The sequence below is a fragment of the Prionailurus viverrinus genome, chromosome F1 (genome assembly GCF_022837055.1).
Source record: "Prionailurus viverrinus isolate Anna chromosome F1, UM_Priviv_1.0, whole genome shotgun sequence".
NCBI classification, from domain to species: Eukaryota; Metazoa; Chordata; class Mammalia; order Carnivora; family Felidae; genus Prionailurus; species Prionailurus viverrinus.
This window is the reverse complement of record NC_062577.1, coordinates 1,768,532-1,791,236: the sequence shown is the minus strand read 5'-3', so window position 1 is coordinate 1,791,236 and position 22,705 is coordinate 1,768,532. Positions and strand designations below refer to the sequence as shown.

General features: G+C 45.9%; 1 protein-coding gene across 8 annotated transcripts in view; it reads right to left on the bottom strand.

Annotated features, from left to right (window-relative positions):
- The window catches only part of SMYD3 (SET and MYND domain containing 3), a 706,268-nt gene that overhangs the window by 135,861 nt on the left and 547,702 nt on the right, over positions 1–22,705 (bottom strand). For all 8 annotated transcript variants that reach the window (XM_047841253.1, XM_047841252.1, XM_047841254.1 and 5 more), the window contains 3 exons: positions 16,857–16,924; positions 15,505–15,607; positions 5,546–5,656 (listed from right to left, as the gene is read on the bottom strand). In XM_047841253.1, the coding sequence (XP_047697209.1) occupies positions 5,546–5,656; positions 15,505–15,607; positions 16,857–16,924 (282 nt within the window). The remainder of the gene's footprint in view (positions 1–5,545; positions 5,657–15,504; positions 15,608–16,856; positions 16,925–22,705) is intronic.

The following is a 22,705-nucleotide window of genomic DNA, read 5'->3' as shown; positions in this document are numbered from 1 at the left end:
GGTGCAACTAAGATACTCAAATACAGAAGTAACAGAGGAGTACTCAGTGGAGGTGAATAGGAAACTATGAAGGAGAAACAGGTGGAAAGATACAAAACATAAACTGGGAGATATGGGGAAAAAAGCAAATATGAAATCCTAAGAATAAAAAAAAAAATAGTCATTAAACCAACTGAATAGCAAACAACATCCCTAGGGTGTGATTTAAGGGAGCTTCAGTTTAAAAACACAGAGTAAATCCCAGAAGCCAAAAGTGGGTTATCTCGGGGGTAGGATGTGGGCAGGAGCAAGGAAGGAAAGTGTATTAGTGTTCTGAACTGGGTTCTAGTACTCTGGCTTTTCAAACTATACGCATGTATCACTTTAATACAAATTACAATAACGAACTGAAAAGACTGTAAGAAATACCATTAATGGAGGATCATCTAAGGATGCGCAATCCTTGCTTTCCTCGGTACAGCCTAAATTTTATTCTTGGGATGAAGCAAACCATCAGAGAGAGAGGACACAAGAGCATATGAGTTTTATTTTTTATTTTTTTATTTTTTTAAAATTTTTTTAACGTTTATTTATTTTTGAGACACAGAGAGACAGAGCATGAACGGGGGAGGGTCAGAGAGAGAGGGAGACAGAATCCGAAACAGGCTCCAGGCTCTGAGTGGTCAGCACAGAGCCTGACGCGGGGCTCAAACTCACGGACCGCGAGATCATGACCTGAGCCGAAGTCGGCCGCTTAACCGACTGAGCCACCCAGGCTCCCCAGAGCATATGAGTTTTAACCCTTCTTGTTACTTCTTTTATTACATTATAATGTGAAATGTCTATCAGCCACATTGGAGAATATGACAAAAATCAGCTATTTAAATAATTGTGGCAGTCTGACAGGAAGCTGATCACTGAGTCTCGTGGGACCCTTTGGAGTGGCTCTGGCCTCAGGGCCAGGAAAAATTGCTTCGGCAGAGCAACAGGTGTGTGTCTGACCTCGCAGCCACTGTAACTTCCGAAACTACTCATTCAGCTTTGGCTGCTGGGAAATTTAATTTGTGATTTATTTCCAGTCACTTTACAGGATCATATGGATTGCTTTTTGGACACTGACTTGCTTTCCTCTTATTTCCTGTCACTCTTATTTCACAAATCAATATAAGATTGACAGCCGTTAGAGCCTACATACACGTCTACCTATATTTATATATAAACAGATGTGTGTGGATATGTGCCCGAAAGCCAGGTTGCAGGCTTCTGAGAAGTGAAAGGATGTGATTAGAATGAGTTGGGGAAAGAAGAGAAAGGAAGGGAAAGAGGGCAGGTTGGGCTGTGGGGTCATCACTTTGGAGGACGCTGAATGCTAAGAGTCTGACATTTACCCTGAACATTAGAGACAGTGGTAAACGCTTTGAAAATTCTGAGCAAAGCAATGACATGGAAACAGCAGTAGCTCAGAAAACTTGCTATGCTACGGGGTCGAGGCTGGGTGAACGAGGAGGACATTGAGGGCCAGATGACGAGTTAAGGGCTATTTTGATCATGAAGGAGTGAGGCACAGATGTTGTTAGTAAGCTGACAGACACTGTATTTTAGGAGAAGGATTGGATGTAACAGGCTTTAGGAAAGAAAAGGTGACGTGGCCAGTAAATGTAGCTTTTTCTTGCAACAAAGCGCGTGACATCCAAGGAAGCAAGCTCTGTACGACCCACAAACTTATGGAAACAATCAATTCCATTTGGTCTATTCTGCTTCCACTGCCGAGCATTCTGACCTGGGCAAGCCACAGGAGAAGCCAAATCATTCCAAAACCTCTCTTAGAAGGTACGTTTTATTCTTTCCAGAAATTAAGCTGCTGCTGATTATAAATGACAGCTAACTCCGCACATGCAAATTACACCCGCTATTAAAGGCCTCCTGCCTTCCTGAAACATGATACCATGTGAGCCCAGCACCTCGCAGATGGAGACCCCGTAATAAATACTTCTCGACACAGAAACCTGTCGAGATGAATTTCTTAGGCTCCAAGAAAAGCAGAAAAATAATCTCGAACACTCTGAATCTAGGAACTGAAGTAAATTGAATTTTGACCGAAGTAGTTTTGAATTTATAATCTCTGGGGAATGCACTCAGCTGGATTTACCTGTGCATTATTTTTTCAAAGCAAATCAGCAATACAGAGATTTCAGGAAGGACATTTACATTACAAACAGAACAAAATTCTCAGATAAATAGAAGCCTGAAATATAACTGATGAGCTAATTGAAATCAAGTTTATATTCTCACATGAATACACACCCCGCTCATTTCTACGGGGAAATATTTCAGAGAAACATGGTACAACAGAGCAGGAAGGGGGTTTATGACCACCCAGTTTAGTTCTCTCGTGTTACACACGGAGAGAACTTGTCTTTCTCTGACTTATTTCCGTTAGCATCATGCCCCTGCGGTCCTTCCATGTTATTGCAAAAGGCAAGATTCCCTTGTTTTCAATGGCTGACTGATATTTCAATACACACACACACACACACACACACACACACACTTTCTTTATCCATTCATCTGTCAGTGGACATTTAAGCTCATTCCCTGTCTTGGCTATTGTAAATAATGCTGCAAATGAGGGTGCAAATAACTCTTCAAGTTAGTGTTTTCATTTCCTTTAAATACCCAGCAGTGGAATTACTGGATCATGTGGTTTTTCTATTTTTTTAAGGTTACTTATTTATTATGAGAGAAAGAGAGAGGGATAAAGAGAGACAGAGAGAGAGAGAGAGAGAGAGAGAGAGAGAGAGAGTGAGAGAGAGAGAGAGCGCACGTCTGTGCCTGAGAGCAGGAGGGGCAGAGACAGAGCATCCCAAGCAGGCTCTGCCCAGCATGGAGCCTGATGCGGGGCTTGACCTCACGACCCTCAGATCATGACCTGAGCCAAAATCAAGACTTGGACGCTTAACCAACTGAGCCACCCAGGCACCCCCTATTTTTAATTTTTTGAGGAACATCCATACTGTTGTCCACAGAGGCCTCACCAGTTTGTATTCCCACCAACACTGCCCACGGCTTCACTTTTCTACAACCTCATCCACACTTGTTATTCCGTGTCTTTTTGATTCTAGCCACTCTAACAGGTGTGAAGAGACACTGATGGCTAGGAGGTACATGAAAAGATGCTCAACATAGTGATCATTAGGAAAATGCAAATCAAAACCACAGTGAGATAGGAGTCCCTTGGCTACAGATGACAGGATAAATCAGAGAGCTTGAATGGCTTTCCCAAGGCCACCCGGGGTGTCAGATACAGAATGGAATAGAGTCCAGCAGAACAAGCAAGTATGTTTTCCATTTTACCACTGGGCCTATCTCTAGCCCATCTGTGATGGTTAATGTTGTGTGTCCATTTGACTGGGCTACAGGGTGCCCAGATATTTCATTAAACATTATTCTGGGTATGTGTGAGAGGCTGCTTTTGGATGAGATTAACATTTGAATCAGTAGACTGCCCTCCCGAGTGTGTTAGTTGTTATCGTTGTTACCCAATCAGTTGAAGGCCTGACTAAAACAGAGACTAACCCTACCGCAAGAGGGAAGTCTTCCTGCTCAACTGCCTTTGGGCTGGGACACTGTTTTTGCCCTGCCTTTGGACTCAAATGGAAGTCTGGCTCTTCCTGGGTCAGACCGGAACTTCCCTGTTAGCTCTCCTGGGTCTCCCACTCACCAACTGCAGGTCTTGGGACTTCCAAGCCTCCACAATCACATGAGCCAAATCCTTTTCATAAATACCCCCCGTCCCAGCTACTTTTCAGACACACACCCTGTTGGTGCTCTTTCTCTGTGGATTCCTAATACAGTATTAGACAAACTTTTAGCTCAAAGAAAACAGTCTCGATGAATATGGCGGATACCGTGGATAGGCTACCCAAAAGCCATTCCCAACCTTCCTCTCCCGTCTTCCTCTAATTCAAAGGCTGAAAACCTAAAATGTAGTTTCCTCACCTCTTTCACAGTAAAGGTGATCATACGACACAGTTCTGAACAATAACATGCAGGCGGAAATCCCCAGGAAACTTTTCCTCTGTTCTCTGCCTTCTTTTTCGTGTCCAGAGGCTGGACACACTGACTCAGCGTTGAGGGTGCCACTCACCCCAGGGCCATGAGGACAACTGACACGTGTAGGGATGGGTACAGAGGAAGGCAGAAGGATTCTGGGTCTGTGATGAGGCCTGTGAGCGGCTGCTCTTGTCTTAGACTGCTTCTCCAGAAGTCTGGAGACAAATGTACCATACCTACCAAAGCCAGTTTTAGTTGGGTTATCTGTTATTTGAAGCTCAACCTTTCCCTAATATACTATTCTAGCCAGGTTTCAACCAGAACAAACACCAAAAGTGAACATGACCCCAATTCTGGAAATAAATAAATAAATAAGTACTTAATCAAATTTTTTGTAGGTCTACACAATACAGATGGCATGGGAGAGGCGCTAAGTCCAACACTTCCCATCCGAGGGTGCTGGCGGGAAGGAAGCTCGCTTCCCGCTACTCCAGATTAGGGTCTGGTCTGGGGAAAAATCCCAAGGGATCCTCTAGAACTCCAGCATGCTTGGTTGTGGCAGAAGGCTAACACCGAGGTAGAATGAATCTTGGGGAGCTATGAGCAGGGGTTCCAACTTTTCCCATGTAGCTCATTTATTTCTAAAAGTTCTTTTTAATGAAAAACTAATCATGTTCATGGGTTCCTGCATCATTAGAATGAGCTCCGGTCCTCTCTCCATCAATGCTGCCACCAGAGACCACACATGGCTGCGGCAGTGGAAGGAACGCTAGATTTGGTCAAACGATCTGGGTTTGAGACTGGGTTCTGCCACGTTTTGCTTCGTCCTTTCCCGCAGGCAGATCTGTGAACGTTCTGAGTTCCACTTCCTAAGTTACAATTATTGAGTTAAACGACACTGGGATTACAAAGTTCCAACAAATTCAGAATACTCTACCAAAGTGAGATTTAATCAGGTCCCTCGACTGTGTGCAAACTCAAAGCAGATAGGTCCGACGTGAGGGAAGTACAGGACAAAAGCTCATTCTTTATCTTTATGGCATTTTTTTGGCCCTTCTTCCTTTCTCAGAGAGACAAAGTTGCTGGATAAGTGATCTCTGTCTGACGAAGTGCTACGGCAAAAAGCCTTACAGAACAAACCTGAGGAAATAAAACACAGGCTGCAACTTGGTACGCTTATTCCCAAGCAGTAGTGGTTACCGGTCGTAAGGTCACCTGACCCTCTCGTTGTGTGCTCTAACAGCACCCTGGCCTCAGTGTCCTAATGACCCGTTTAATGCCTCTCTGCCCTCTAGAACCTGAGCTCTCTAGATCCTTACCTGGCAGCAAACCTCTCACTGTTTCGTGGGGGATAAAAGTTCAAGAGGCTAAAATATATGCAGCACGACGCATCTTTTTAGTTTCCCCCTCCGCGCTGAGAGTCCTTCTGGATTCACGCAATAAAAGCTGAGTTCTCTGAAAGACCACAGGAGTCCTTCCTGGGAGATGTTCCGAGCTGGTTCCACACACATACCTTGTCTTGGGTTTGGCATCGAATACAGTCACATTCAAAACAGTACTGGTCCCTCAGCTGCTTCCGGCGCTCCTCGCTGGTCATCAGCATGTCCAGGTAGCAGATGGTGAGCTGGGGGGGCCAGAGAGAAGAGGGTCACGTGGCTGTGGTGCTCATTTTCTTTAACAAATGGTTACTGATTATTTAAGCAACACTTTTTTTTTTAATGTTTATTCTTTTTTTTTTTTAACATTTATTTATTTTTGAGACAGAGACAGAGCATGAACAGGGGAGGGGCAGAGAGAGAGGGAGACACAGAATCTGAAACAGGCTGCAGGCTCTGAGCGGTCAGCACAGAGCCCAACGCGGAGCTCAAACTCACGGACGGTGAGATCCTGACCTGAGCCGAAGTCGGACGCTTAACCGACCAAGCCACCCAGGCGCCCCTAATGTTTACTTATTCTTGAGAGAAAGAGAGAGAGAAAGAGAGAGAGAAAGAGACAGAGCATGACCGGGGAGGGGAAGATAGAGAGGGAGACACAGAACCCAAAGCAGGATCCAGGCTCCAAGTTCTCAGTACACAGCCTGATGTGGGGCTCGAACCCACAAACTGCGAGATCGTGACCTGAGCCAAAGTTGAACACTCAACTGACTGAGCCATCCACGTGCCCTTCAGCAACACATGTCTTTATTACACACCAAAAAGTGCAAGAGGAAAGACACTACTAACAATCTCGCTATGCAAATAATCACATGTAAAATTCTAACGCCATTAACTTCCAGCATCCGTTGTGTGGTGAGCGCATGTATATTATATATTTATTATAAAGAACTGGACTCATGACCTCTCTACACTTTTACACATCACTTTTTATTCACCAAATAAGAGACTACCGAGAGCTGTTGTGTTTGGTAGTACTAAAGTTGGGCAGTAAAATCGATCACCGCCAGCAATGAGAGAAGGTGGATCAATCCTGGCCCCCAAGTGGGTGGCAGACTGATGCACCCAGATGGCTCTTAAATCCTGACCAGTCCTGCAGCTGCCTCATGGGATGAAACGTCAACCCAATTTGGTGCCTCTGAAGTTGGAGACTCTTTTCTTTCTTGTGATGAGATAGGAAAAAAAAGAAACCACTTCCAAGTAGGGAGAATTAATGTCAGCATGTGATCTTGGAGGGAGGCTCTCAAACTGACTTCCTTGGACACTTTCGAACTAAGTAATTACACCATCTAGGATGTTTCTCTGTAGCCCTCAGGTTCCCCTTCTAGTCACAGGTCTTCAGGCAACGTCACGATGTCCACACATGCCTCACTCGGCCGCATCTATACACTCAAAGTCTAATTCAAAACAAACAAAATGGAACCGCTGAGTCCCCTGGCCTGTTCCACCCGGGCTGGAGCCGTCCCAGTCCCCGCTGACAGGAATGCATCTTTTGTGTCCTTCAAGCAGAAACCCAAAGTCACCCTTGACCTCTCTCTCCCTCTCACGCCCTCACCTGATCCGCCAGGAAATTCTGTGGGCTCAATCTTAAAAACAAAACCAGGAATCCACCACTTTCTACCTTTTCCAATGTGACCACCCAGGTCTGAGTCGCCCTCCTCTCTGACCCATAAAACGCAAGTCTCTGCCAGTCTCCCTGCTCCCCCAACAGACCCCGATGCCCCCTGTGCTCCACCCTCCAGGGCTCCCCGTGTCCCCTGCACTCCACCCTCCAGGCGTGATTCTCAGTGATTCTCTTCAAACACAAGACAGATAGGCTCTTCCCTGTGCTCAAAACACTCCAACGACCCCCACTCTTGCTTACAGGCCAAGTCCTGATGAGGGATTCCTACAGCACAGCTCAGCCTGTGCTTCTGTGCTAAAGTCAGGAAACAATCGCAAGCTAACATTTAGAAACTTCTACAGGTACCTGGTAAGAGAAACTTTACAGGACTCTAATAATAAAACATTAGACTTTTATTTCCTATGGTTTTAAAATTTCATTTTTCTAGTAATTTTTGCCATTAAGTTCTACAAAAATATTAGTCTGCAATGGATAAGAACTAGTAACAACCACCACCAGCCCCACTCCCTCTCTGAACTCCTTCCCCTGGCCAGCCCTCACTCCTCCTGTCCCCACGCGCTCACACGTGCCAGGCCGACACAGGATGTATCCCGGGGCGCTGCCCCCAGAACCCTCTATGAGGGCCTCCCTCACCGAGGTCTAACCTGGACCCTCCCTTGCTTAAAAGAACACCCTGACTCCGGCCCCACCCAGGGTCCCTCATTCCCTCACCCTTTTCTAGTTTTTCCTTTTCAGTGTCATATGTCAGCTTGTGACATGTTGTATAAAATACTCCTTTATTTGCTTTTACATTAGAAAGTAATCATGGGGGCAGGTGCGGTAGGCAGGAGTGGAAGAAGGCAGGACCGTCTGCTGAAGGAGGTAACTAAAGCTCCCTAGAGCCAAAAAAAATCCCACGTGCTTTTTCTTAGACTCAATAGAAAGCATCTCACGTCTACCAAGCCAAATCTTACGTGCCAGAAAGTACGGTAGGGCTCTTGACAGAAAACAACACTTTGGGTGGGCCTCAGTCTGCCAGCCCTTGTCCCACCCACCGTGGCCATCACCAGGGTGACAGAAGCCAGGGCCAGGTCTGGCTGGCCAGGTCTCTCTCTAGATCCTCTCGACAGTGTTATCGAGGATCCGCTATGTGCTAGGCACTCCCAGAGAGAGGCAGCGTGAGACTGTGGAAATCAGCAAAGGTCTGGGATCCATCTGGGATTTGCACCCACAGCCCTTGACTCAAGCCTGACACTCTTTTTACAACACAGCCACTTCTCATACTTCAGCGGGCCCAAGGGGAGATTCGCTTCTTGGGGGGCTGTGCCAGCATCAACCCTAAAACGCGTAAGTCTGCACTCAGCAGCGTCCTGTGACCACTGGGCTCCTTTAGCCGGGACCACGGCCACTTTTTCATTCCCTGAGTCCTTTTCCTTGCTTTGTGGTGCGCACCCAGGGCTGCCTGGGAGATGCAAATGGCCATGATATCAGGCGAGTTCTTCCTGTTTACAGACAACACTGTGTTCCAAATTCCAAGTAACCCATTTCCGACCACACTTTTGAAACCGCCCGTTAGTAAGTCTGGGGCAGTACACGTATCCATCTGGTCTTAACAGGCTCTGAGGGTCCGGGTTCCTTAAATGAGGTGATGGTAAAACGAAATGAACTCCGTGCTCCCTCTTGGGTTAACCCTGGGGCTCGAAGTCTCCATCTGCCCCGATGGCTCTCAGTCATGCCCCCCGCCCCCAGCAGATCAGATCAACTCGCAGTAGTTACTGGGAGAGTACCACGTGCCCAGTGGGAAGCCAGTGAATCCAGGGCCAGAGAAATAACCTTGACTAACCCAAGACTAAACTGCGAGGGCCAAAACTCTGAGTGATCGTGCCAGGAGGCAAACGGGCAACAGGAGACTAGTTATATCATTTAACCCCAACGAACAGACTCGGACCAGCCTCCCTCACTACGCCGTAACTGCCTGCGACCGCTACCGCTATTGGGACACTGGCTTTCCAACGGGCCTCCCTGCTGCCCGCCATCCACCTCTCGTCTTCCAGACCGCTCTGAAAGAGCTTCCTCAAACTCACATCTGATCACGTCTCTACACGAAGACTGGTGATGGCCTCTCGCTGCCGGCGGGGATAAGGCACACAAGGGCTTCTCCACTGCTCTTCAGTCTGCCTTTCTGCCTCAGTATCTCTCTAGACACCCTCCCGTCTTCAGGCACGCACACCACTAGGCCTCTGGAACAAGGCACACGGTGCCAGTGGGTGCTGCGTCTCCCTGCCCTGGCTAGCCAGTGCCTTCCCCACACTACCCACTTTTTCAGAGCATTCTCATCCCGCAAGCTTGGCTCCAAAACACTTCTCCAGGGAAGACTGCCCCGTTCCCCGCCTCCGTGCCTCCTGTGTGCCCTCTATGCCACCAAATACACTGTGTGAAAACTGAAGGTCTCAATGGCAAAACATTGTTATTCCTATTTTGGGGGAGAAAACACAGATTCCTAACTGGTAATGACAGTTAAATCATTTTATCAGCCAAAGATAAAAACCTTTATTGAAGACTGACTCACTGCTCTCAATGAAGAATCTGCTCACTAAATGTTGGGCTCATTTAGCAGGAACGTATTTGTGAAACTCTGCCATTGATCAGTGGATGCCTTAATGGCACAGAACAAAATCGCATTAAAATATTAATGCCACTGACCATTGCTCTGCCATTTGAGAGCAGTTTTTATGGGAAAGGCAGTAACTCATCCCAACATTAGAGTAATAACATGAAAGATATTTGCTGGATATCGGACATGCTGCTTACTTGAAAATTTCAAGGCAAAATGAACCCTTTTTCCATGAAGCCTATCTTTTCATTATGTACAACAGAGTGGGTAAAAAGATCAAATTAAAATTAGACTTCGCTTCCATTTCTGGAATTACACTGTCACAATTATAAATTTTTCTGCCGATACGGGCTCTGAACTGAAAGATGGCAAATCTCACTTCTTTTTTAAAATCAAACCTGAGTGTTATTCTTTCTCTTCTCATTGTCACACCCTTGTACTCAGCCATTATCAAATCCTGCCAATTTTAGCTTCCAGCATTATTCTCTTCAGATCCCTCATCACGAGCCACCAGGTGAATGCCTCCCGACCTCAGGACACCACTGTCACCTCGCGCCTGGATTACTGCATCCACCTGACCCTCGTGCTCCCACACTTGCTTACACGTGCAAGGTCTGATCACACAACTCCTCTGCTTCTACGGTGCCCCACTGTCCGTCCCCATCCCTTTCACAAGCATCTAATGAGGACCTCCTATAGGCCAGACGCCATAACGGGCCCCACGGGTCCCTATGATAATGTCTGGACCCTGCATATTCCCTCATCTGCCAGTCACCTTTGAAGTCTTCAGTCTATTGAGAAGAATGCTTCCTGTTCCTTGAAGTCACCATTCCGTCTCTTGCCTCTGTGCATTTGTCTAGGACGCCTTCCCTGTCTCAGCCAACCTGAGCTCTATGGGTCCTTCGAGAGTCTAGGAGTTACTTCTCTGGAAGTTTTTTGTTTTTTGGGTTTTTTTTGTTTTGTTTTGTTTTGTTTTGTTTTGTTTTTACCTTAACTGGAAAAAGCAGGAATATTTTAATAGCCTTCACAGATAATTACCACGGATATTCTTTTATAGTATTACACCAACATTTTACAAGAGGTAGTTTCTTAAAGATTAGTAGAAATGTGGAATCTAAAATCACATAGGTAAATGTCTTGAACTCAGTTAGGTTCAAATCCACTGGTCGAACTTGGCATGGATCTTCTATTCAAGCGTGATCTGGTAACATCACGCATCGGTCCACTGAACTATGGCAACCTTCCAGATATCGACACGTTTCATCATCCAATATGAAAAAAAGTCACTGCCATCGCCACCAGTATCGCAGGGAAAGTCTTTCGAGATCTGGGGGCTTCATGCTACTGGTGGTGGATACAGGTCTTCCAAAATACTGACTTGTAATTGAAAGCTTCAGTTTTTTTCATTAGCAACAAGTACTGGCAGTTGTCATCCTTCAAGTGACAGGCTCACTTCAACCTCTTCTTCTCTCCCTCTTTTGTATTTATTTATTTTTTTATTTATATTCGTGTTAGTTAACAGACAGGGTGGTCTTGGCTTCAGGAATAGAACCCAGTGATTCATCTTTTACATACGACACCCAGTGCGCATCCCAACAAGTGCCCTCCTCAAGGCCCATCACCCATTCAGCCTACCCCATCTCCCCTCCAGCCACCCTCAGTTTGTTCTACGGAAGCCTTTTTCAACCGCTCCCCGCTACTGCCCCTTACCACCGCCTGGGTGCCCCCAGTCTGAATGTCTACAAAGCCCTATGCGTATTTATACCATTGTCCTCTTTATATTGTTATTGTTCACTCTTTTCTGTTCTGTGTCCGTTTCCTCCATTATACCTCGAGCTCCCGAAAGCACGGGTGGGTCTTACTCGTCTTTGTGTTCCCAATGCCCCCCGCGGTACATGACACCCAGTTAAGTATGCAGTGAATCTGTCAAGTGACTTAGCACCTAAGCAAAGATGACTGAGAGGAGAAACACACTGCCTGAAACCCACAACGCTTTAGATCAAAACTAGTATTACAGACACTGATATACTCAGCTCATGCAAATCACATTTGTCCTGAAAATGCTGGCATTATTCGTAACAGCTACAGCCTCTACTAACGAGGAATTCCCACAAGGGTGCCCCGGACTGTCCAGCTTTCTTCCCTGATCCATATTTTGGAAGACTGCCAGCCGATATGTACATTTCATAGTGTAACAAAACCCTGAAGCAGCCATCAGCAATCCAGCACGTGAACCATGCCTTAAACCCTAATTAAACATCACTGCTGGATGAGGAGACAAAAAACCCAAAAGCAAAACCAAAGCAAACCAAACCAAACAGACCTAACAACTCAACATCACAATGAAAATCCTTAAGTAGCAAAGTGTTGTAAACGGTGCTGGTTTCAAGGGAAATGGTCCAAAAGTGGTCGGAAGGGTGGCTTTATGTGAGGAGATGTCGCGGGTAAGAAATTTCCATGGTGACCTTTGTTACTGTGGAGACTGTGCAAATTCCCAACTCTCCTCATTTGGGTCTAAGATGCTCTTATCTTAAACTGGCAGTGCCTGGCTTTCGTGTTACTTTCCTTGTGGGGCCCATGGGATATACCTGAAAATTAGCGATAGTTTCAAAATGGCTCTAAGATTCTATCCCACTTCTGGTTGTCTTTAACAAGCTTTATTCATTCACTCAACAAACATAGATTAAGAATCTTCCCTATTATAGACACTATATAGTCTTCCTCGTGGAGCCTACATTCTGGTACTTATATCCCACTGAGCACATAATAAAACTGGGGTGCCCTCATGGGCAATAAAGCCAAAATGCAAAGTTGATGCTATGAAATTACCAAAATTCTTTTTTTTTTTTTTAACATTTATTCATTTTTGAGAGAGACAGAGGCGAGCAGAGGAGGGGCAGAGAAAGGGAGACACAGAATCCGAAGTAGGTTTCAGGCTCTGAGCTGTCAGCACAGAGCCCAATGTGGGGCTCAAACTCACAAATCATGAGATCATGACCTGAGCCAAAGTCGGACGCTTAACTGAGCCATCCAGGCACCCCAAAATTACCAAAATTCTTCAATTTACTTCCTTACCCGACTTACCAAAAGCAACTATTTGCACAATAAAAAGGAATTACCTCTCTTAATCCACCTCAAAATAGCTCTTCTCCTGGTTCTCCCTCTGGCCCACCTCTGCCAGTTTTAAATGTGCAGGATGTATGTTAGTTCTTCGAGGCAGGTGGCTACAGGCATTAGCTGAGGAGGGACTCAGGACACCAGCCTTCAATGACCCAAAAGTGAATGATGAACAGCTGATCCATCTAGAATGTCAACAGTGCCCTTGGTGAGAAGCACTCCTGGTCTTTACAGTAAGGGCCATTTAATAGGAAGTAAAATCAACAACGAGTAACAAAATGCCTCCTGGGTGCAAGGCCAAGTGCTGGGTGATAAAGGAGATAGAGAAGTAAGACACGATGTCCGGTCCTCATGAAGCTTATGGCAAACAGAGAAGTCACCAAAAGAGCCAGAATAACTGCACAGAAATATTAATAACCACCGTAAAGGAGATCTCAAAGTGAAAGACCTTCCTTTAATTTGGGACATCGGGAAAAGCTTTATCGACAAGATGATGTTTGAAAGGGCCTGGAAGGGTATGCAAAATGGGGGCGGGGGACAACTGTGCAGAGAAATGTCACCCACCAAGGCATGCACGATGAGGTGGGGAAATTTTTATTTTCTGAAAAAAAGAAATCCAGCTCATCGACAGACAGAGAAAGCAGACTGGTAGTTGCCAGAGGTGGGGTGAAGCGGGTCAAAAGGTGGAAAGTTCCGGTTATAAAGGTGGAAAGTTCTGGTTATAAAGGAAGTCCTAAGGCTGTGATGCCCAGCACGGCAACTATAGGTAACGATCCTGCGAAGCACATTTGAAAGTCACTATGAGAGTAAATCTTAAAAGTTCTCATCACAAGAAAAAAACGTTCTGTGACTATGTGTGGTGACGGACGTTAACCAGACGTGCAACGGTGATCATTTCGCACCAGATGCAAACGGCGCATCGTCGCGTTGCCCACCTGAAGCTTACGTCACGTGGTATGTGAATTAAGCCTCAGTTACACCACATCATCTTCCGAACAGGATGGTAGAAAAGGACTTGTAGGGAGAATCCTGCCTCTCTGGTAGGAGAAGCCGCTCTGGTAAGTGCCCGGCGGGAAAATACCCAAGTCTGCAGGGCCCGATGCTGAGCACAACTGTTCTGGGTGAAGCCGGAGGAGGGATCTGCTCGTTGCTCCACAGATTTACGTGAAAAAAAGTGAAATAAGCACCAAAACACAAGACGCTTTTTCAACTAAATGAAAACCAACCCTTGGGGCGCCTGGGTGGCGCAGTCGGTTAAGCGTCCGACTTCAGCTCAGGTCACGATCTCGCGGTCCGTGAGTTCGAGCCCCGCGTCGGGCTCTGGGCTGATGGCTCAGAGCCTGGAGCCTGTTTCCCATTCTGTGTCTCCCTCTCTCTCTGCCCCTCCCCCGTTCATGCTCTGTCTCTCTCTGTCCCAAAAAATAAATAAACGTTGAAAAAAAAATTTTTTTAAAAAAAGAAAACCAACCCAGGAAAATAATTGGCAGCCACGCCTAGAAAACAAGACACGAGAAAATCTCTTTGTCGTTCCTGAGAATTGCGACAGTTTCTAACGGTTTTTCTGTTTGCTTCTCACGTGGCCGATTTATTTTAATTCAGTAAAATCATCATGATATCGGCAGCAGCGTCGTCAGCAGCAGCCGGCCTTCAGCTCCGTTACTAACGCTGTCAAAAATGCACAGATCCCTTTCTCGGCCGCCCTGAAGTCACATGTGTCCCCAGGAAAAACCACGAGATTCTCCACATCACTGACAGATAACCCCAGTACACTGTTCCTAAAAGCTGGAAATTTGGCAAGTGGCTGCATAACAGCTCATTTGGTTGAAAATCCCTTTGGAAGGAGTCTTATGAAAGCCAGTTCCCTGTCTACGTAAAATCTGGTGCCTCTGAGTTCAGGTTTTATTCGCTGGTTTTATTTATTACCTGCATAAATGCAATAAGAGAGTATGATACTCTGCTCTCCTTGCAATAAACATCCACTTTAGCAAATTGGGAGGTAGAAGGAAAGTGGGTTCTCACAAGCATAGACACCGATAACCCCGCATTCAGGGTGGTGCTTATGCCAACCCTGTGTGGGCCCCCGTTCACCCTCAGCTGCCTCCTGAGACCTCGGGCTTCTGCAAACGAGGCCGGTGCGGCAGGCTACAAACCCAAAGGGTCAAGGCTAAGTCACTGCTGAAGGTTCTACGCCCTGGCCTCTCTTCCCCGTCACATCTTTGCTTGAACAATCACGCAGAGAGGCTTTGTAAAGGCCCGATGACAACTTGAAAGAGTGCAATTTGCTTACTTTCTTAGCATGAAGGGGAAAATGAGTCACCTTCAAAATGTGAGGAGTGGCCTGGGGAGTAAGTAAGCCCTTGGGGTTCATTCACAAGCCGGCTGCCCTCCTGCCCGTGGAGGGATGACGACTGGCAGAGAGTGAGGGGGCAGGGAGCGTCACACACGGGACATGTACGCTCGTCACACACTCTCTCTCTCTCTGGCACACGAACAACAGGAGCTACTGATACCCAGAGACAGTCCATCTGTCATCCTGGACAAGTACTGATGGGCACACGGGTCGCTGGGTGGACCGTTACGGCTCCTCTCCCCAGCAGGGGGATGATGAGGAGCTGCCCCTCGGGCACAACCGGTTTCCGGAAGGGCCGCATGGAGAGCGAGAGGGTCTCTGATGCGAGGGCAGGCCAGGCGCCGGGAAATCTTACCTCCTCTCCCGCCTCGATGTCGCGGACCGCTCGCAGCAAGAGGTGGGGCCCGTTGAACACGATGGAGCAGTTGGGGTCACAGCTGTGATTGAGCAAAGACATACTGCAGGAAGGAAAAACGGGGTACCGTCACTCAGCAGATACAGTCCAACATGTAAATTTCATGACTATAATGATAATGAGCAGAAGGCACTTCAGCCCGGGGTGCGGGGACAGGGGAGGCTGACAGTGCACCAGGGACTGAGTGCTCTGGGGGAAGGCCCAGAGCTGTCACCAGCCCATGTCACAGTGAAATGCTCCCCGACACAACACGGAGGCTACTTAGGGAAGCGTGCTCTGAGTCCTTTCTGTGGGTGAACGCGGGGGACGGCTGTCTCATTAGACAGCAGCCGGGGACCCCACCACACGGCATCTGGTCCACGCAGCCCCTTTGCAGGACGCGCACGGCCACGCTGGGGCATGAGGCGAGTCCTCCCTCTTACACAGAACGCTGGCGGCGTCCTGCTGTCTAGATCCCGGCGTGTGCGGGGCCACGACACTGGCGTCTTAGTGCCGGTGACCATCCGGGAAGGGGACTGGGTTTAAGCTGCACCATATCCGATAGTACTCAGAGTAGGTGCGAGTGAGCATTTACTGTGCAGGGGGCACCCTCCTGGCCCTTGCACGTGCTTTCCAAATGTAGTCACCACGCTAATCTCATGAGAGTCATTTACAGATGAGACAGACAGGGGAAGCACACGGCACACGCCAGCATGTGGGGGCCGAGCCGGAACCAGGCGGTGCCAACACAGCCAACCCAACCGGCACAGCTGTGCCAGTGCTTTCGGACGACCCTCACCAACAGACCTGTGATTTTTCAGGCTTGTGAGAAATACGAAAAGAAGCCGACTTCTCAGGCTCACGATTAACTATAAGAAGGGCTATGTTTGTATCCGGACCTTCCCAGCATGCAAACAAACGGAAGCGAGGCGGGACTGCGCTCGCGGAACGAGAACCGTGCGCTTCCGCCCAGGGGGCTGCGGCGTCAGACCCGGGCAGGGACCAAATCCCGGGCTGTCGTTTGTCAGCAGCCACAATCCCCAACTTCTCAGGTTCCTGAGGCCAATAATTTAGGTCTGAGCTCTGCTTAAAGCTCTTTGTTGACACCACAGCATATAAAACGGGGTTATACAATTCTTCCCTGTAAAGTTCACATTCTTCATTTTCTTATCGTTTATCATCAGGTTTCAAGCGTTGCTCTTGAACCCGCCGCAGCGATAGTCTTTCTAACACCTTCTGCAGGGCTGGGGAGCTGGCGGGAATTACGGTCGCTCCTCCCAGTAAAGGAGTAAGGGAGATACCGTTCGCCTTACCTCGGATATAGGCCAACGCCAACTTCCTGCATCTCCGCATTACAGACGGTGAAGGAGTTGCAGATCACCTGCAAAAACAAGGGGGAACACCACCAGGATTACCAGAGTCACCTAAGGAAAGTGGCAGGCGAGGGAACAGAAGTTTCCAAAGGAAGATGCAGGAGTCTAGTGCTTTTAGTAGCTGCTTTGGAAAGATCCAAGCCAAACGTGGATGTTCTTTCACCTGCAAAAGAATGTACCTGGAACACACTTTCCACAGGAACGTCAGGTGGGTAAGTGCAAAAATATCAACAACCTGCACAAAAATTCAGGCTTAAACCAGCACACGGCCTATTAATTTCAGTCTAATCCTCTCCCCCGAAGTTACACACAGTTACATGAAAGGTTCAAATTTCAGAATACACATAATCTATTTACTGAGAACCAGACTCCTACCACATTGGATTTTTTTCCTCAAACCGCCTGCAGTTTCCAGGTACTGTGTATCTGATGAGTAACAGCAGCCTGTCTTTCTCCTACAAAGAGGGAAGTACACCCCGAGAGAGAGCCTGTGATCTGAGCGGACGGGCCACAATGCGCTCAGAAAGTCCTCCTGTCAAGCCACAGCATTTTCTAGGCATGCGGGATGCCTCAGAGTAGACAGCATGGTCTTATACCCAACAGGGGTGGTGGGGCAAAAGGAATAAAAGATGGAATCACTGTGCTCAAGGAACCTCAAAACCTATGGACAACCACCCAGAATCATGAGAAGAGCCTTGACTTAGAATCAGAAAATCTAGATCCTGGCCACACATCGCTGTCTCAGGCAGGTGCTGGGGATGAGCAGTGAAGAAATTAAACAAAGATCCTGCCTTCATGAAGCTTAAATCCTAGTGGGGGAGACAGATAAAAACTCAAGGATAGAAAAATGTCACAGGTGAATAAAAGCTAAGGAAGAAACAAGGCCAAGGGACAGAGGAAAAAGTGCTCAGGAAAGCTCTTTAGCATAAGGTGACATTTAAACAGAGACCTAAGAAGCTGTGGAAATGAAATGTGCATATTGGAGTGGTGAAGGTTCGTGTCACGAGAAAGAGCAAGTGCAAAGGCCCTGAGGTGTGAATATCCTTAGGTATAGAGTAACAGCAAGAAAGCTGGCATGGGCAAAGCAGAGTGAGGGAGAAGAAGAGGGGGTAAGATATGAGATCAGAGAGGCAGCTAGATGTTGTGTGGATTTAGAGCCACATCTAAATTTTATTCTAAACGAGTCAGAAAGCCACTGGGTTGCTTCTGAGCCAAGGCATGAATGGATCTGATTTCTGTTTGGAAAGGATCACTCTCCTGTGATGTAGAGAATGGGGCTATAGAAAGACAAGGCCGGAAGGAGAGGAAATGAGCAGCCCCGTGAGACCGGAGGCCGGGGGTGCCGGTGGCAGAAGCGGGGGGCTGTGAGTGGTGCTGCTAACAGGATTTGCTCACGGACAGCCTACAGGGGAGCAGCAAGAGCCACGGATCGGGTTCGAGCGCGGGCCCGAATGAGATTACAGTTGCCATTCGTTAACGCGAGGAAGGCTGTAGAAGAAACAGGCGTGACTGCGGGAGCCCCGGGGGCGAGACCAGTGGCTCTGTTTCAGCCGCGCTCAGTCTGAAACGGCCCGTCACACGTCCCAGCCAAGGCTGCGTATGCACGAGCACCCAGAGTTCAGGGTGGGCTGGAGATGGACATTTAGGACAAAACAGAGCAAAGCCCATCAAGAGTGTAGACTCGAGAGGAACCGGGGACTACAAAGGGACGCTGACTTCCTGTTATAGTTTCTGTAAAGGGCAACACAAGTGACGACGAATTTCTCTAAATCAGGTTTATATGAAAGATGTCATGTACGAAAAAGCGTTCGGTCCTTTGAGACCCTTCCAACTGCTCTAAAGAGCTCTTCCGTGAAATGTAGGGCAACCTATGGCTTGGCGTTTCCTCTAAAAATCTGATCAAACTGCAGTTTCCAATCAGGAAATAAACTGGTGCACACGCACATATTTTGAACACATACTGGTTAAATTGCTTTAAGGGCATGTGTTTCACATTAAATTCCAAGAGAGTACCGTCTGTACATATTTATGCATAAAATGGAGGGTGGAAAGACGGGACAAAAGATCCTGTGTTTTCTTTTTGAAACTTTAAACATTAAATGGGTATGAATTTGGGGGTGGGGAACAGGAACTTTAACACTTATGTTTAAAGCATAATCAGGACTTTACCAAAAGTAATCCACCAATGAAAAACCAGATCAGACAGATCTAATTTGTTAACTTTTGGATCAAACCAAAATGTAAACATCTTTTCTGCACCATACAGCACATGAGAGGCTCTTCCAAAATCAGCTTACTCTGACGGAATTTTTAAAAAGAAAGAGCTAACAAGGGGAAATGTCAGTTTGCTGTGTCTTCCTCCAGGAAACTTCCCGATCCCTCGGACTTAGCCACTTACTCATCTCTTCGGGGCATTTCTCACACGGGGTCATTATGCACCCATTTACTCAGCACCACACACACCTATGGGTGTAAAATACACACAGGGCAGTGTTGGTGGTTCCTTACGTGAAAGACACTTCTAAAGGGTTTTCTGATGGATGGATGGTTGTGTGTCCCCAGAGGGTCACTGTCTAGAACAAGGGTTGGAGAAGATGCCAGAAATCACAGGTACCCCACAGGTAGAGAAGAGAGATGGATGTCTGTGCTCTGACAAGGAGTAAGAAGTTAACCTTCCATTTCTCTTGTCTTGAGCCACCCAATCTCTTGACATCCCTTTGTGCGTTCTCTCTCTCCACTCTAGCTCATCTTCTGTATTATCCTCTTTTCCATTAGTCCAGTGGATGACAGGCTTACGCATCAGAAGAGCACAAGGGGCTGTTTGATCCTCTGCTTAAAATGCCAAGGGCCTGAGGGGCACCCGGGTGGCTCAGTAGGTTAAGCGTCCGACTTTGACTCAGGTCACGATCTCACGGCTCATTAGTTCGAGCCCTGCACTGGGCTCTGGGCTGACAGCGCAGAGCCTGGAGGCTGCCTCGGATTCTGTGTCTCCTGCTCTCTCTGCCCCTCCCTCGTTCATGCTCACTCTTTTTCTCTCTCTCTCAAAAATAAACATTAAAAAAAAATGCTAGGGGCCTGGTACACAGGGCACAAAATAACTGTGCAAAATGAATGAATGAATGATAGTCCCCACATCTCTTGCACTATCTTTTCCTTTGTTTACTTTTCTCCCTTCTTTTCCTTTTCCTGTCTTCACGGGTACCAGTCGGCTACCCTCCTCTCTCATTTCGCCTCACTCCGCAATAGAGGTAGGAGATTTTAAATTTCTACTAAACAAATTCCAGACAAGTTCCTCATTCATATTATTCTGAGAGGCGCGGAGTGCTAGTGTTCCTGAGCTACAACAGTTTAACTTTTTGCCCACTCTCACTTTTTTTAAATATATATTTTTAAATATTTATTTATTTTGAGAGAGGGAGAGGGAGAGAATGAGAGAAGCAAAAAGAGGGAGAGAGAGAGAATCCCAAGCAGGATCCTTGCTGTCAGTAAGGAGCCCAACACACAGCTCGAGCCCATGAACTCTGAGATCATGACCTGAGCCAAAATCAAGAGTCAGATGCTCAACAGACTGAGCTACCTGCCTAAGCACGCCTGCTTACTCCCACTTTTATTAAAAATATTGATTTCACTCACTAGTATATCCTTATGTGCTCAAGTGAAAAATCTGAGAATGAAGGAATTCATTCTTCAAATAAAAGAACGGAAACAAAGTCCAGAAATAAAAGTTTAACCACTTTTCAAAGCATTTCTTGGTATAAACTGTTTTCTTGGGGAATTACACAGGTTAAATAACTAATGAATGAATACTTCACACAAAGATGCCTTTCAAAAAGCATATTATAGGGCGCCTGGATGGCTCAGTTGTTTAAGTGTCCGACTCTTGGTTTCAATTCAGGTCATGATTTCACGGTTCACAGGTTGGAGTCCCATGTCAGCTCTGTACTGGCAGCACAGAGCACACTTGGGATTCTCCCTGTCTCCCTCTCTCTCTGCCCCTCCCTCCCCGCTCTAAATAAATAAACTTAAAAAAAAAAAGCATATTACTGGGATTATTTCAATAAAAAAGCAATTAAATTAAAAAAATTCTTTCTAAAACCTGTTGGATTATTACTTTAAAATATTTACTATGACATAAAATTACAACATAGGTTTAAGTTATCTTATAATTATCAAATATAGCTATGTATACTCTTCACAATATTTCTTTTGAAATATTCAGAAGCCTTCATAATATAACACTGTAGCCTTTCTAGATAGTAAAATTCTAGTGAGCTAGCACAAATAATCACTGAGCCTCTGTATTTTGTAAAAACAACTAAAGTAAAATTTTAAATGTTCTATGAACCATGATAAAAACTCTCAACAAAGTAGGTTTAGAGGAATGTACTTCAACATAATAAAGACCATATAGGAGATACACACAGCTAACATCATACTCAATGGTGAAAAACTGAGAGCTTTTCCCCTAAGATAGGGAGCAAGACAAGGATGCCTACTCTCACCACTTTCATTTGTCATAGTACCGAAGTCCTGGCCACAGCAACAGAGAGGAAAAAGAGATTAAAGGCATCAAAATTGGTAAAAAAGTAAACTTTCACTATTTCCAGATGACATAATACTATTTACAGAAAACTCTAAAGATTTCACCTAAAACCTACTAGAACTTATAAATGAATTCAGAAAGGTTGCATGATACAAAATCAACATATAGAAATCCATTAACCTTCTCTTCATTATTAATGTATAGAAAGAGAAATTAAGAAAACAATCCCATTTACAATCACACTAAAAAGAATAAAATACCTAGGAATAAACTTAAAAAGATAAAAGACACATACTCTGAAAACTATAAAACACGGATGAAGGAAATTGAAGACAACACAAACAGGAAGTTATTATATGTTCATCGATCTGAAGAACAAATACTGTTAAAATGTCCACACTACCCAAAGCAATCTACAGATTTAATGCAATACCTATCAAAATTCCAACAGCATTTTTCAGAGAATTAGAACCAACAATCCTTTAATTTGTACGGAAAGACAAAAAACCCAAATAACCAAAGCAATCGTGAAAAAGAAGAACAAAACTGGAGGTATCACAATCCACAGTCCCAGATTTAAAGATATTCTACAAAGCCGCAGTTATCAAAACAGTATGGTAGTGCCACAAAAATTGACACATAGAGCAATAGAAAAGAACAGAAAACCCAGAGACGAATCCACAATTATAGGGTCACTTGATCTTCAGCAAAGCAGGAAAGAATATCCAATGGGAAAAAGACAGTCTCTTCAAAACATGGTGGTGGGAAAATTGAACAGCTACATGCAAAAGAATGAAACTGGACCACCTATTTACACCGTACAAAAACAGAAGTTCAAAATGGATTAAGGACCTAAATGTGAAACCTGACACCATAAAAATCCTAGAAGAGAGTGTGGGCAGTAATTTATCTGGCATCGGCTGTAGCAACATTTTTCTAGATATGTCTCCTAAGGCAAGGGCAACAAAAGCAAAAACAAACTATTGGGACTACATCAAAATAAAAAGCCTCTGCACAGTAAAGGAAACAATCAACAAGACTAAAAAGCAAGCTACTGAGTGGGAGAAGTATTTGCAAATGACATAGCAGATAAAGGGTTAGTATCCAAAATATACAAAGAATTGATACAACTCGACACCCAAAAAACAAATAATCCAATTAAAAAATGGGCAGAAGACATGAACAGGCATTTCTCCAAAGAAGACATACAGGTGGCAAACAGATACAGGAAAAGACGCTCAACATC